We start from the raw sequence: 14,194 nt of genomic DNA on the forward strand, positions 1-14,194 counted from the left end.
GAAAATCATCAACTTGAAATTATCAGTTTACAACAAGTTTGTGCAGTTCAGACTTTTTTTTGTGTGTGTGTGTTCACTGAGTCAAACAGCCACAGTCTGATGGGGGCCACAGGGCAGCTACACTAGCACTGAACAGTGATGATGAGAAAGGGGCTAAGTCCTGCTCACAGAGTGAACCTGCAGGTCCCGGATAAACCTGCTTCGAAACTTTTTTTTTTTTTTTTTACAAGTTAAGTCCGAACTGTCACCTTCTCCTGGAGAAAATGTGCCAAACAGAAAAGTGCACAAAGAGACAGGTATTTAATCCAGTTTCAACTCATGAGAAAACAAAACTAGGTAAAAAATAAAGTGAGAAAAAGTGTCTTTCCCTGTGAATGTGTGCACGTCTGCACCGAGGTGTTGGTCTGCTCTTGTGTTCATGAATGTTATTTTCCTGTTTGTGTGTTTTGTGTGTGTGTGTGTGTGTGTGTGTGTTGTTGCTGTGTGTGAACGGGAGACCGCAGACAGGGTGTCTGGATGTTGCTGAGAACTTCCAGAGCCCCACAGCAGAGAGCCTGTCCCTCAACCACGCCGGCTCTGAAACACACTCAAGACAAGTTAATCCTCCAGAGCTTGGCTTTATCTGCCCCCACCCACCGGCCCCTCACTCCCTCCCTCTCCCCATCTCCATCTCTCCCACCATCACTGCCTCTCGCTCACACGTTCCCTCCGTCCTCGTCCCTCCCCTCGCCCTGCGTGATCGATTGCGTACTTTGCTAGCACTCGCTCAGCCCTCCATTCGTTTCCGTGCAGATTATAAACGCCTTCATTTCTCAAACTGTCCACATCCACTTCTTGCAGCAAACATCTTTATGTGGTTAACAGAGTGAAGGGTTTTCACTCGCCCCTTCTTCAGCTGCACACGTCAGCTGCAGCCACAGTATTCCCATTAGCTCGTCTTTGTAGCCAGTTCAATCTGACTGCTTCATTTAGCTGGTTTATTAGCTCAACTTTTATTTCTCTTCTGCAGCCTTTTCTTTGTTAACTTAACCACATGTTTACATTATTGCATGCTACGCTGTTTTCATGACATTATGTAAAGTTGTTTTTTTTATTTTCTATTCATCTGAGTAAAGAAGAAGAAATGAGAACGAACATCTGCTACAGGTTAAATAACCATGAAAATGTTTTTAATGCTTAGTGCAGTGCTGCTGGATTACATTCATTAGTCTTCTTGATAATATCACACGTAATCTTTGTCACTGAATATAATCCCCGAACAAAGTTGCCCAGGAGGGTCAGCAGCTTGACCCCCTTGACTGTGGAAAGGGTCCAGGACTTTTTCAGCTAGAGCTAATTATGGGATAAGTATTCCAGAAAGATATTCTGAAGTCTGACTTCAATTAACTACATGTGGCAAATCTGAATTTCTCACTTGACCTTTGAAATTATGGTGTTAAGGCAGGTTGAGTCTGAATGGTGTGAGCTCATCTTAACAGACCTAAAAATGCTTCACGAGCCCAGTTTCACCTACTCGTCTTGTGTGAAGTGTTTCCACCGCCACAGTGGAAATGAATTCACAATGACTGAAAATGAGTTCATAATGTCACCTGACGTCTTCACTGCAGAAATGAACCGGGGAGAAAATCTGGCTGAAACAGAAAATGAGCTCAAGACTTAAGTCAGAAAAATACTGTCTGAGAAAATGATTCTGACGCTTCAACAGTCTGACATTGATAGACACGGTACACTAATGTGGGATGAACATATTACTGTTTATCATGTTTAACTTGTGAAAGAGAGAAGGCCTCAAGGATGAGGATCCTCTTCTCCTTGGATTCATCTTACTTATCTCTCCCAATGTGACGACTGTCAAATGAAGGGGCATCATCTTATATTTGGGCCTATATGATAATTTGAACTTGATCTTGTCCCTTGAAACCCGAGCAAAGAAAAAGTTGGGCCCCGTGATCAGTTTTCCAGGCCCGATGGGAACGATGAACACACATGTGGAGAAACCTGCTGACTGCAACACTGGTTTCCATTCTGACCTTCCAGGCCTGGTTACCCACCACTGCCGACAGAAGGTCCAACCGACAGCGTAACGAAGAAGGATGGCTGGATTAACGGCATGGCCCTCGTGTCTGCCAAAGATAGGTCAAACGACCCGGTGACCTATCCTTCTGCGCAGAGCGCTGTCTGCCAGCGCAGGCCGGCTGGGCTGCACAGCTCCACCTCAGACTCTCTCTTGCACCATCCCAGAGCTGGATGCCTGAGGATTAAAGTGTGTGCTGAGAGGTAGATCTGTTTTGTTTCTCTAATGCGCTAAGTACTCGTGAGCATCGAAGGTGCTTGTCCAGAGAAAAATGTTTGTGTGCAAAGTGCAGTTTTCATGATATTCATGCGTGTGTGTGTGTGTGTGTGGGGGGGGGGGGGGGGGGGGGGGTGATTTTGTGTGAGCCTATTTGTCAGGGTTTGTGCATGTGTGTTTGTGTGTTTTTTTAGATGGTGCTTTGACTGTATAAGTACCGGGGATTTCTGTCAGCAATAAATACAGTGAGGCTTAAGTGTGTGTAAACACGTCTGCAGTACCAGACTGTGAAACGCTCTCCTGTGGATGGAGGGAGCTGGGAAACACGAGCAGGTTTAGTGCCGCATATATCTGTCTCTCTGATGGTTTTTATGTTTGAGAATACCAATAATAAAACTAATACTCAACTCCAGGTACCCATGACGACATCCTGTTTGAGTCTCCGGTTTCTGGGTTTAAGTTGGCCGAGTTCATAGTTAAGGAGCAGGACGTCCTGATGATCAGTTAGTAAGATGAGAAAATGAAAGCAAAATAACAAAAATGAAATCAGTCTTTAGGATAAATTCTCATAACATTTCTCATAAATTTTATATAACATTAAAACCAAAAATATGAATTAATTTAAATATAAAATATATAAGCTATGGAAACCTACCCGTTGTAAATGTGCTTAAAGTACATCTTTGATGTTATGTGAATTTTCCCCCTTTTTTATTAAAAATACATAAAAGAAAAAATTGGGCACACAAACACATAAATGGTAATTCATGCTGTTTTTTTTGTTGTTTTTTTTTAACAAAGTTGACTTTTGTTTGCAGAAATGTCAAATCAAACTTTTTTTTTTTCAATTTTGTCACTGCAAATGTGGACATTGTGGTAGAGGGGCTTTTACTTTTTATTCATAATTGAAACTAGCATTCAAACATGGGGAGAAATTAAATATTCCACCTATAATAATCTGATTGGATGCTGAACAGACAATCACAACACACCTTTTCAAAATCACAAGTAGTAACAAGTGATAACTAGTAGTAGGTAAGTTTGCCAACCAGTGGGATGTGTAAGGAAACACATCTCCTCTCAGTCATTTGAAAGCGGGGGTGCAGTTGAATCTGGTTCAACTTCAGCTACAAGGCGATGTAATAATGTGATGTCATCTGGCGAGGTGCTGTGTTGACCGGCCGTGCCCTCCTGGTGGATTATTTTTAACATTAACGCTGTATTTCTGCCATTTACCTCAACATTGTTGTGATGAAAGATGAACCAGTTGCCCCCATAGTAACATAAAGTTGTAAATGTATTACAAACCACTGAGCTGGCATCTAATCAGATTTTAAACACATAAATCTGTGATTCTAACTGGATTTCCCAGGTAGTATTTCATTGTCTCACTGGTTTATCAAACAACACGCCCCCACAAACGCACCCCCATGCTCTGGTGAAAGTAGGAAGTTGTTCCCAATATGAAAAAAGTACAAATCTTCCAGAGAGTAAAGAATAATTATAAACATTAGGCAGGATGAAACAAAAACAAGTGCAGGTTTACAGTAAAAAGGGAGAAAATAATATAACAGGAAATTATTATATAAAATGTGAAAATAACATTATTTGGCTCTGTCTCATGTTTTTCAATTGAATTGTTAACATGTGACAAGAAGAAGTTGTTTTCTCACGTCTCACCAATCTTGTGCTCATGTATTTTTTCAGAAATGACTGAAACTGACATCATCAGATCCACGTGATAATCTGCTGAAATAATGTGTAATGTGTTTTTTGTCTTGCTGAAGCAGTATCGTCCCGTTTCTGTCTGCACAGCTGTACGAGTTCCACGGCTCCGGTGTCATCTCCACCGCCCCCCTCGGGGCTGGTACCAGAGGCCGTCAACCCATTCACAGCATTTCAGGTGCAAAGTGGGCTTCTATTCTCACCCAAATCCTCCCAAAGCTCCCTTCGCTTTCCTGGCCGGGCCTGTGGAGAGGCAGGCCAGTCTCCACAGGTGCAGCCCAGAGAAGATGACAGCCTCTCTTCAGCAGGGCTTAGCTCCTCTTGTGTGGCTGCGAGGCTCTCAGCCAGCGGATTCCCTGGGGGCCGTAGTTGCAGTTACACCCTCAACAACACAGGTACTGTTTTGCTGTCGACTGCGAGGTTCAGATCTGCAGAGATGAATCCCGAAATAGGCCGTACAGCAATTTGGGCCACAGATACAACAGACACGTTTATGCTCTTTGAAGTGAGGGATCATCAGATGCCGGCGGCGCTCTCCAGTCACCTTTTTTCAAAACGGACTCGTCTGTCAACACCCCGCCGACGTGCATTTGCTCACAGAGGAGGTGCGAACACTGAGGTAAAACCTGAAAGATCAAAGGTAAAATGGCTGTCAAGTGGTTGAAGTTGTGGCTTGTCAGTGACCTCAGTGAACAGAGGCATTATTACACACTTAACCATGTCCTGTAATATTAACATGCTCAAAGGAATCAGTGTTAATCAATGAGCAATAAACCGCACAAGTTTTTGTCTTTGTAGCAAATCACAACCTGACGTTAATCATTAGGACGGTCTGAGTCTGTGACAGCGTGTCAGCGAAGGAATTAAATAATCTTCTGTCCTCATAACACTTAATAATAATTTATTCACAAATTGTCTTATCATGGGTCAGGTGGTGGCTGGTTGGCTGCTGAATCCTGGGTGGGCGGCTCCATCCTCAGCTCTCCTGAACCCAGGTTGCATCAGGAACTGATGTGAAACCGAAGCCAAATCAAACGTGTCGACAGCGAGCTACCAAATGTCAACAACAACAATAACACTGTTGTTCCATCATTTGTGCTGTACACATAAATTCAAATGGTGGAGCTCTCATTTTGAAAGTGCTGCTGAAGATATGTAAGTGAATAAATGGTGTCGCCTACACTTCCTGGGATTGTCATTCATAGATCACCTTTGACTTTGGCTACTCGAGGGCTGGAAAACATGCAAGACAGACACACAATCACCATTATAAAAAGTTGTGTTAGCATTAGCAAACAACTAGCATTTCTACTCAATATTCACTCTCCTTTTAGCTCCAAGTTTGGTCTCAGCCATCGTCTAAAAAAAAATTGGACTTTCCTGTTATAAACTTGTTTTTTACTTTTCCTCCCTGTTGTTTGAATGAACGGATACTGTAAATCTGCCATAAAGCCAAAGAAACAGCTGCTCAATTAATGATATTGCTCTGTGACTTTTCACTACAAGTTGACCTATTGACTCATTTATTCACTGTTTATGTGAAAAAAATGTTGATTTCATGCATTCAACTACTGAACTTTGCTTTTATCACCTAATTAAAAATGATCCATTCCTCACACAGTCAGCATAAAATTTATTTCAAAAAGACACATTGTAACCATAATTTGTTGACTATCAAGCAATACAGGAATATACTTTGATACTGGATAAATCAATATTAAATCAAGATCCACTTCCTTATGTTTTTTCCAGAGTTTACACACGGTGTCTTCTTCAGAGAGATCATCCAGTGATACTCTTTCCTCCATAAACAACCACCTGTTATTAAGTAACTGTTTAGATTAAATTGGATAAATTATGAAAATCCATCTCCTTGTCAAATGAGCAACCTCCTTCTGCTGACAAATGGTTGAAAGCTTCAGAAAAAAAAGCAAGTAAGTGGACCTTGAGTTGAGATTATTTTTGTGAAATTTAACCAGGAATCAACTTCATAAACTTGATACCATCTTCATGCCAAAACCAGAGGAAGTAAAAATCTCACAAAAGGGCTCAAATACAAATTAGTTCAAACAAAATACATATAATACATAAAAAGATCAATACATTTATAAGTCAACAATGCAAGGATGGAATCATATGAGGAAAACTCTAGTGTTAATTAAAGCTACTTCATCATATAAGGTCACTAATGCACATGTAGGGGCTGGGTGGTCTGAGTCATGAGGAACAGGAAGTCAGCTTCTCCTCATTCACTCGGAAAAGCTGACACAAGCAAAACAACTGCTCCTAACAACCGGCATCCTACTTCCCACGGCATGAATGAGCGAAAGTGAGAGAGGGCGCCAACCATCATCACTGGTTGGTTTTTACCAGCGACCGGTTGTTTTTGTTTGACGCCTGGTGTTTTGTTTCGGAAAAGAAAGTTCTAGTTTCGGTCGAGTCAATTCTGCGTCTTGAGATGATGGAAGTTCGGAGCTTTTGTCCTGAACTTGACAGCTCTTCATCCATCTAGTCCAAGAAGTCGAGACAGTTTGAGGACCACACAGGAACCGCTGATGATCCACATCCTGTTGAAATCAGCCAAAGATACGAACCAGCCTGTAAACAGCAGGTAAAAGTAGATACTTTCTATTACATGGTAGCTGACAACAGTCCAGCAGGTTTTTAACTGTTTTGCTTTTGTTCTAATTGAAAGAGCTTGAACAAACTTTTCTAGAAAATAGTAGCATGGTTGCTGGCATGGCAATGTTGGTCATTGGATTTGTCCACCGCTTTCATCCAAATTAAAATATTTTAACACTTATTGGATCAATTGCCATGACATTTAATACAGACATTCATGATCCCCAGAGGATGAATCCCAATAACTTTGACGACCCTCTGACTTTTCCTCCAGTGCCACCACAAGGTTGAAATTTCTAGTTTTTCAGAAACGTGTCTCAAAAAGAATTGGATGGATTACCATGAAATTTAGTAAAAATATTCACGTCCCTCACAGGATGAACTGTGATAACTCTGATGACCCCGTAACCTTTCATCAGGTCGTTGGTCTTTGACCTAATAGCCGCAAAACAAGCGACTTTCCCATTAACCTCAGCCAAACTTTGTGTTATTATTAGCATGCTAAACTAAGATGGGTAAACACGATAACATTATAACTGCTGAACATGTTAGCATTTTTATTGTAACCATGACTCATATTCTTGTTATACTGCAAGTAACAAGTCTGTATTATGGATGTTTCACTGTTTATGACTGTTTATGATCAGTTTCAATGTTCAGAAAAGATGAAGTGAGTTAACAGAGGAGGTTAGAATAAGATGGTTTCAGATCAGGCTTTTATAACCAGTTTGTTGAGAAAAGACCTTGGTTAATGATGCATGGTTGAATAATTAAAATATCAACACTGATTGCAAGTATAAATTGGGATTTACGATCAGGTGCAAATTGGGAAGCATCACTTTTTTTATGTAAGGCAGGAATAATAGAAAAGATGCAGGTGACCGTGAGTTTATTTCATTTCAGATCCTCAAATCTTCAACATGCCATCAAAGTAAATAACATTCCTGGGTCCTCTCTGTCATGTGGATGTACACGTGCGTCTCAGGATTTATTCACACACTGCACAAAACTCCTGATACAACAAAGACTTGCAATCTTATCTAAAAGTTAAGTCCTACTGGCCGTGTTTTGATATTAATATACTTTGCAAAACAGATTACATTATATTATAAAAATTGTTTTGTAAATATTAAAGTATGTTATTTTACTTGCACATCAGCTGCTGATGGAACAATGCACATATCCCAGTCCAGTGGAAATCAAACATAAGTCACACAACACAATGGTAAAATTAATGTCAACAATAAATCTGTTGTCTCTTGTATTTGTATTTTTCTTTGTATTTATCTGCTACATTTCGATGATGCCGTGATGAGGACTGTGCTGCTCCTCAGTTTCATGTGTTATTGTGTCTGTTATCTGTGTTTAACATTACTCCCTGTTATTTTGTGTGCATATTTGTGATACCATTGCAGGTCTTTGAGCTGTGCACTGTATCCCCTCTGCTGAATCACTGTCCTCTCATCAGGGGCCAGCTGTTTTTGATATTATAAATTGAGCTTTCAATGTGTTTCCAGTAGGAAACTAACAGGAAACACACATTAATGTGTTCACTTTTAATTTATGTTGAGAGACAGAAATGCTGAAAGTGTAATTTTGGCTTTCCTGAGACATCAGAGGAATGTCTCTGTGTGTGGTAGGGGGGGTATTGAGCAACGTCAGGAATGCTAACAGACTGCTGGTCTTTATTTGGTCTGGCTCCGGCTCTTATCTGCTCCTGCTTCTCACAGCCTAACTTCCTCCACCGTGCAGGCCAATCACAGCCGGGCTGAGCTGCTCTGAATGCCGAGGGAGCCAATCCAAACGGAGTCCGAGCAATAACGGCAGTGATCATCGTGTTTTCCTGTGAATGTGAAATCAAGTGTAGACAATAATATGTTCAGAAGAATGTGGTTTATGATAAGATGAGAACACTAAGGATACAAACATGACGTCACTGTGCTTTGAGACAATCGGCATCTTGAAATATCACAGGGCAATGTTAGGGAGCAGATGTTAGCAGCAGCCCGATGTGTTTGGTGTTAAACCTGCATCTGTAGTTTTACAGAGACACATCATCTTCTTTCATGTAGCAGTGATTCTCTCAGTTACGTTTCTTCCAGTGCTGAGGACTATTTATGTAGATTATTATAGACGGGTTTTAATTGCATGGGAAGCCTTTTACAGGACTGCGACTGCCATGGCCATTATTGCCCCTCCCTCTGGCCGTGATGCCCCGAAATAAAATTGTAGCCTACACCCTACGTTCACCACGGCCTCTGTGCCTCTGCTGCTGTCAAAATCTCAAGGTCACTGCAGCAGTCCATGCAGCTCGGATTGGATGTGCATATGTGTTATACTGCTAAGTTCTAACTAACTAGCTAACTCTCTGATCCCGTCGCTAGCATCCCCGCTCTCTATACATATTATATATATAGATATACCTCAAACCACAGTTTGCTGGTTAACTTCCTACTGCTGCCTCTGCTCAATGCACAGGTTTAGTTTCTGCACACGTGCACATGCACGTTTTTTTTTTCTTATCAGAAAGTCAAGTTATTTATTTGTAGGCATCAAATCACTCAGTGGCCTTTGTGCCTTAAAAAAGTTTTGTAACCAAGGGCCTTGTCCCTAAAATTACATGTCAGTCATATCATGGTCAGTACCAAGGATGTGTTATAGGATCTGGGAACAGGAAACCAAAATAGCTCCTGTCACTTGAATGAAAATTGCACAGTAAGTGCATAAGCCAAAATGTGGCTAGCTTGTGGGTTTACGGTCCACTGCACACCCAGTCTTGGGAATGCATGTCCGACATGTGGACCAGAAGAGCTAGAGATTGGACGACGATGACCTTCTCTGCCTCCTGTGCCACAGCCATGTGCATTAGTGTTTCTCCTGCTCGGCCCACAGATGTGACAAAGTGATGACTTTAAAAATGAAAATTCATATTTCAAAGAGTAATAATTGACCTTGTTTGCAGCTGACAGTAAAGATGAGTGGCAGCACTGTAGCAGAGAGAAACCTCTGAGAGAAACTTGGTTTAACACAGAAACACTGCCCATCGTTTTTAAGGACTCGACGTGTAATGAAGTGGTTATTAGGATTTTAGATGCAGACATTTGCCATTTTTTTTCCTCAGTCACCAGAAACAGCTTTTGATGACATCATTAGATTGAGCCCGAGCTAATCTGGTCTTGATGTCGGTGAGCAGCAGCGGTGGCGGCAGCGTGGTGTGATGACGATGCATCAGACTTGGCTGCTCAGGATCTGGCTCTGTGCGGCAACAGCAGTGTTTATGGAGCCGGGCTGGAGATTAGGATGACTGCACACACACACACACACTCTCTCTCTCTCTCTCTCTCTCTCTCTCTCTGGGTTTCCACTCTCAGTCTCTCCTCTCAGACTGCTCGCCATGAACGCTCACTGCTCCCCTCCTCTCTTTTTCAGGGGGTCCCCTTATCAAAGGCCTGGAGACTGGAGCAGTGACACTATCTACAGATGTGGGGAGGATGTGTGTGTATGTGTGTGTGTGTGTGTGTGTGTGTGTGTGTGTGTGTGTGTGTGTGTGTGTGTATGTGCTACAGAAAGGGAGATTGAAGTGGTAGCGGCTGACTTGAAAAGGGGTCAGAGCGTCAGATATGGCTGTCGCCAGCGCCGTCATGGCTTGGAAACTCCAACACAGCCCAACAAGGCACCATGGGAGTCTTATCGCAGCACGAGGCCAATATTCACTAATGCTGCTGAAATGTGTTTCGGGTGATGAACTCATACTGGCAAAACGTTTCACTTGTTTGGGAAGAAAGAGAAACATTACAGGGTTGAGTTTTAATTAGGTTTTGGTGTCAAAATCGTCCAAACTTCATCTGCGACAGAGACACTGTACGAAGGTCAGAGCAGAGCTGCACCAGACAGCTCATACATGTTTAGAGTATCACATGGGGTTATGTACATATACAGTACATGACCACCAGTGTGTGTGTGTGTGTGTGTGTGTGTGTGTGTGTGTGTGTGTGTGTATGTGTGTGTGTGTGTGTGTGTGTGTGTGTGATAAGGCGCAGGGTGATGGCGCCATGTTCATCCTCCTCTCAACAGCGCTGCAGTAGTTCCCATGCTGTCCACATCTTTTAATGAGTGTGCTGTTTGTGCATGAGTGTGTGTGTGTGTGTGTGTGTGTGTGTGTGTAAGGATACTTTGACACAGTCCATTCATGTAATAATTCAGACGTTGAAAAATAGAAATAAAGAAAATAAAAGTGACAGTAAAGATCAGAAAAAAAGAAATAATAGATATATTATATCAATACAATCAGCAGCTGTTACATACAAACATCAACTAACTAATGTTAACTAATGTTCCAACCCCTCTCAAGGATGTTGCTGTTGAGACGATTATTGATATGATTCAGTTGTGTGTGTTCGACGGTCGGCAGATAAAATCACACAGTGTGTGATATGTAAAGTTTCCAATCTCAAGTCATCAGATCCTATAAATTACAGCTTTAATTTAAATTATCTTTGTTTTGCACTCACTTCCCAAGTCTCTCTGCAGGTCTCACCCACACTGTGATTTTTGTGAGGTAGGTGTATCACTACAACTTGTGGTTTCTGACTGTCCTTCAATGCGTCGTCTAGTGCAGTGGTTAAGTGGGGTCCAGGGGTCCTTGGGGGGGTTTCTAGGGGCAATCAGTTGAGGCAGACGGCTGTCCACCCTGAGTCTCTATAATACTGTGAAGTCCTGATCTTAAACTGTACAGTGGTTGAGAGGTGTATAATCCTTCGTGACTGTCAAAACAAAACAAAACAGTTTTTATTTGGTTGGTTCAGTCTCAATATGTTTCAGCTCTAATCTATGGCACAAAATTATTCCAGATCAGATTTGACTGGTTCTACTTTGGGCATTATTGACCAGGTTCCTGCAGTTACATAAAACAACCCATGTTGTGGCAATAAAACCTTTTTTTTTTTTTTTCAGAACCTCTTTCCAAAAAGACAATACCAAGGTACAGTCCAACAGGACGTGTCATAATGTGGGCTGCCAGCTTCCTGCTACATTTCCAACATTTATTATCTGGAGTTAACCTCATTTTAAACAGTTTGGCAAGTGTAAAATTATCTACACCTCATTTTATAATGGATGGACTTACTTCTTGCATCAGTTGTAGCCAACGTGTTTCTGTGTGGTTCTTTGTGTGTCCGTGTGTGTGTGTGAATCTAGTCAAAAGATGCCAAGCCTATCTGTGTGTGTGTGTGTGTGTGTGTGTGTTGTCTCCAGAGAGAGGCATTCTGATACTATTGTTAGTGAAATCTAATCTGTGTGTGTCGTATTGGGTAGGGGGTGGAAGGGTTTGTGTACATGGGAGTGTATGTGTGTGTGTGTGAGTGTGTGTGACATGTTGCTTTGGAGGACATTGTGCTGAGCTCGGGTCTTCAGCAGCCTCTTTCTCCATTAATGCTCCATTAGCCAAATTAGAGGCCTAATTGGGGAGGCGAGGAGAGCTCTGCACTCTTAAAGGCAGCGTGTGTGTTGCTTTGTGTGTCTCACTTTGTGTGTGTGTGTGTGTGTGTGTGTGTGTGTTGGGTCCTATACTGTAAAGGCTGACATCCAAAGGGACGTTTGGTTTCTGTTATCAGCGCAGCCTGTGAATGGATGAAGGAGGAGAAGCGTTGGGCTTGTCGGTTGAATATTGGACGGATCAGAGCTCTGATGACAGTCGCTGAAGCTAATGCACCATCCCTGAGCCTTTAAAGGGCCGCTGGCTGCCAATTTGATTAGCAGGTTATTAGCTAATTAGCTAGCTACTTACTGTGCTTGTTGCCCTCAAGGCCTGGTGGTAGGGAAGCAAAGTGGAGGAGACACAAGGTAGGTGTGTAGTTAAGTGAGTGAGTGTGTGTGGGTGGATGTGTGGGTGTGAGTGTGTGTGCAGAGGAAATCATTTTAGTGTCAGGAAGAGACGTAGAAGAGATCAGCCTGTATCTGTCACATCTATTTTTAAAAATCACTAATTACCACAGTGCAGGCAGGTGAAGGAGACCACAGGGTGGGATTGTTTCGTTTTTGGTGATTCCGCAGTTTTTATGCTGAAATTGAAAACTGCACATTTCAGTTCAATTCAGTTTTTTGTATTGCACCAAATCACAATATTCATAATGTATATTTATTTACCCATATATATATATATATATATTTTTTTTTTTAATCATATTTTTTTAATATGATTTATTGTTGACTATTTTTTACCTTAGATTTAACTTTATTTTTTATCGGTTTTGTTTCAGTTCCATCTTTTTTTGTGAACTTTGTTCACGTGTTTGTTCCAGGCTGGATTCAGGAAACTTTCTGAAGTGCTCATTTGAACTTACTCATGAGTTGCATGGTGGGATGAGGCCCTTGAATTGCAGCTGTGTATAAGGCAGCTGGTACGAAGTTTCTAGCTAAAAAATTGAATTCACAAAAATAAATAAATAAAAAAATCACCCAAAAGTAAAAAGAGCTTTGCACAAAGGAGCCTTTGAGTCCTCTCAGAAAACATCATATCTACCATAAGCCATCTATAAGAGGAGGCGGTCGGGGACACGGATGAGAGCAAACATTTAGTTACAGCTGATGTTTCGTAAGTGTGTAAGTGTGAGAATTTTACTGATGACAACAGAATTGTATCAGATGTCCTGACAAAAATACAAAATCTAAAAAAGAAAAGCTGTTAAACGTCTCTGTGAACTGGAGAGAGTCATGGTGCATATTACTTTTAGTATTTATTTTATTTTTAAATCTTTTCTTTTTTGTATTCAGCTAGGATTTAATCTCCAGATTCAGTCAGGTGACATATAAAGTTGTTAGGACAAAGTGTTTTTCCCCTGTGGAGAACGGCAGACTGTCTGTTCATGACTCATATAACAGGCCTGGACATTTTAGTGAATTTTGTTCGTACCTAAATTTCAATTAAAACAAAAAAAAAAATTGATTAATAGCACAAGAAAATGAGATAAGTTGTCTTCAGTGATTCATTCATGCCACTTAAGAACAAATCTGTCATATGAGTTGTTCTTGCAACAGAGCTTTTGAATCCTGACTCACTTGGCTTTAAGATGACACATTACACTTTAACTCTCTAATAAATGCATTGTGCATCATATTTGAGTGCATGCCAGCATAACTGTGTGTGTGTGTGTGTGTGTTCGTGTGTGTGTGTGTGTGTGTGTGTGTGTGTGTGTGTGTGTGTGTGTGTTGATAAGAAAGGCAACAATAAAGCCTCGATCTGTGTGAAGTTTCCCAGACCCGACCTCTCTGGTGAAACAGCTGCACGGAGATCAACTGTAAATGACTGAGAGTTAGCTTAACCTAATCCCCTCTTGTAGGCAGCCTGCAGGTCGCTCCAGCAGCCCGACGGGCCTGTGTGTCCTGAGATCTGCACACCTCTGCACTTATCAGACACTCGTATATCACAGTCTCTCAAAGCCCCCACTGACCCGCCTGGCTCCACAAATTAATTCTCCCCCGAGGAGCAGGCCGACATTTAGCACTTAATGCTGCTTGAAGCTAAGTATGGTTAGTGAGAAAGACTTGAGGTTTGTCTTA

General features: G+C 41.6%; 1 protein-coding gene across 2 annotated transcripts in view; it reads left to right on the top strand.

Annotated features, from left to right (window-relative positions):
- LOC139613745 (uncharacterized) overlaps positions 1–8,500 on the top strand; it is a 10,176-nt gene extending 1,676 nt beyond the window's left edge. Inside the window, exons 1-3 of one of the 2 annotated variants that reach the window (XM_071470591.1) lie at positions 1–2,277; positions 4,106–4,655; positions 4,947–8,500. The exon at positions 1–2,277 is cut by the window's left edge and continues 1,676 nt beyond it. In XM_071470591.1, coding sequence (XP_071326692.1) covers positions 2,111–2,277; positions 4,106–4,655; positions 4,947–5,027 — 798 coding nt within the window. In that variant the 5' untranslated portion in view covers positions 1–2,110 and the 3' untranslated portion in view covers positions 5,028–8,500. The remainder of the gene's footprint in view (positions 2,278–4,105; positions 4,656–4,946) is intronic. The other variant, XM_071470592.1, reaches the window with a different exon arrangement.
- Positions 8,501–14,194: the final 5,694 nt, after the last annotated feature.

Source organism: Trachinotus anak, unplaced genomic scaffold (assembly GCF_046630095.1).
Source record: "Trachinotus anak isolate AG129_WGS33_773 ecotype Australia unplaced genomic scaffold, CSIRO_AGI_Tana_v1 ptg000032l, whole genome shotgun sequence".
NCBI lineage: Eukaryota > Metazoa > Chordata > Actinopteri > Carangiformes > Carangidae > Trachinotus > Trachinotus anak.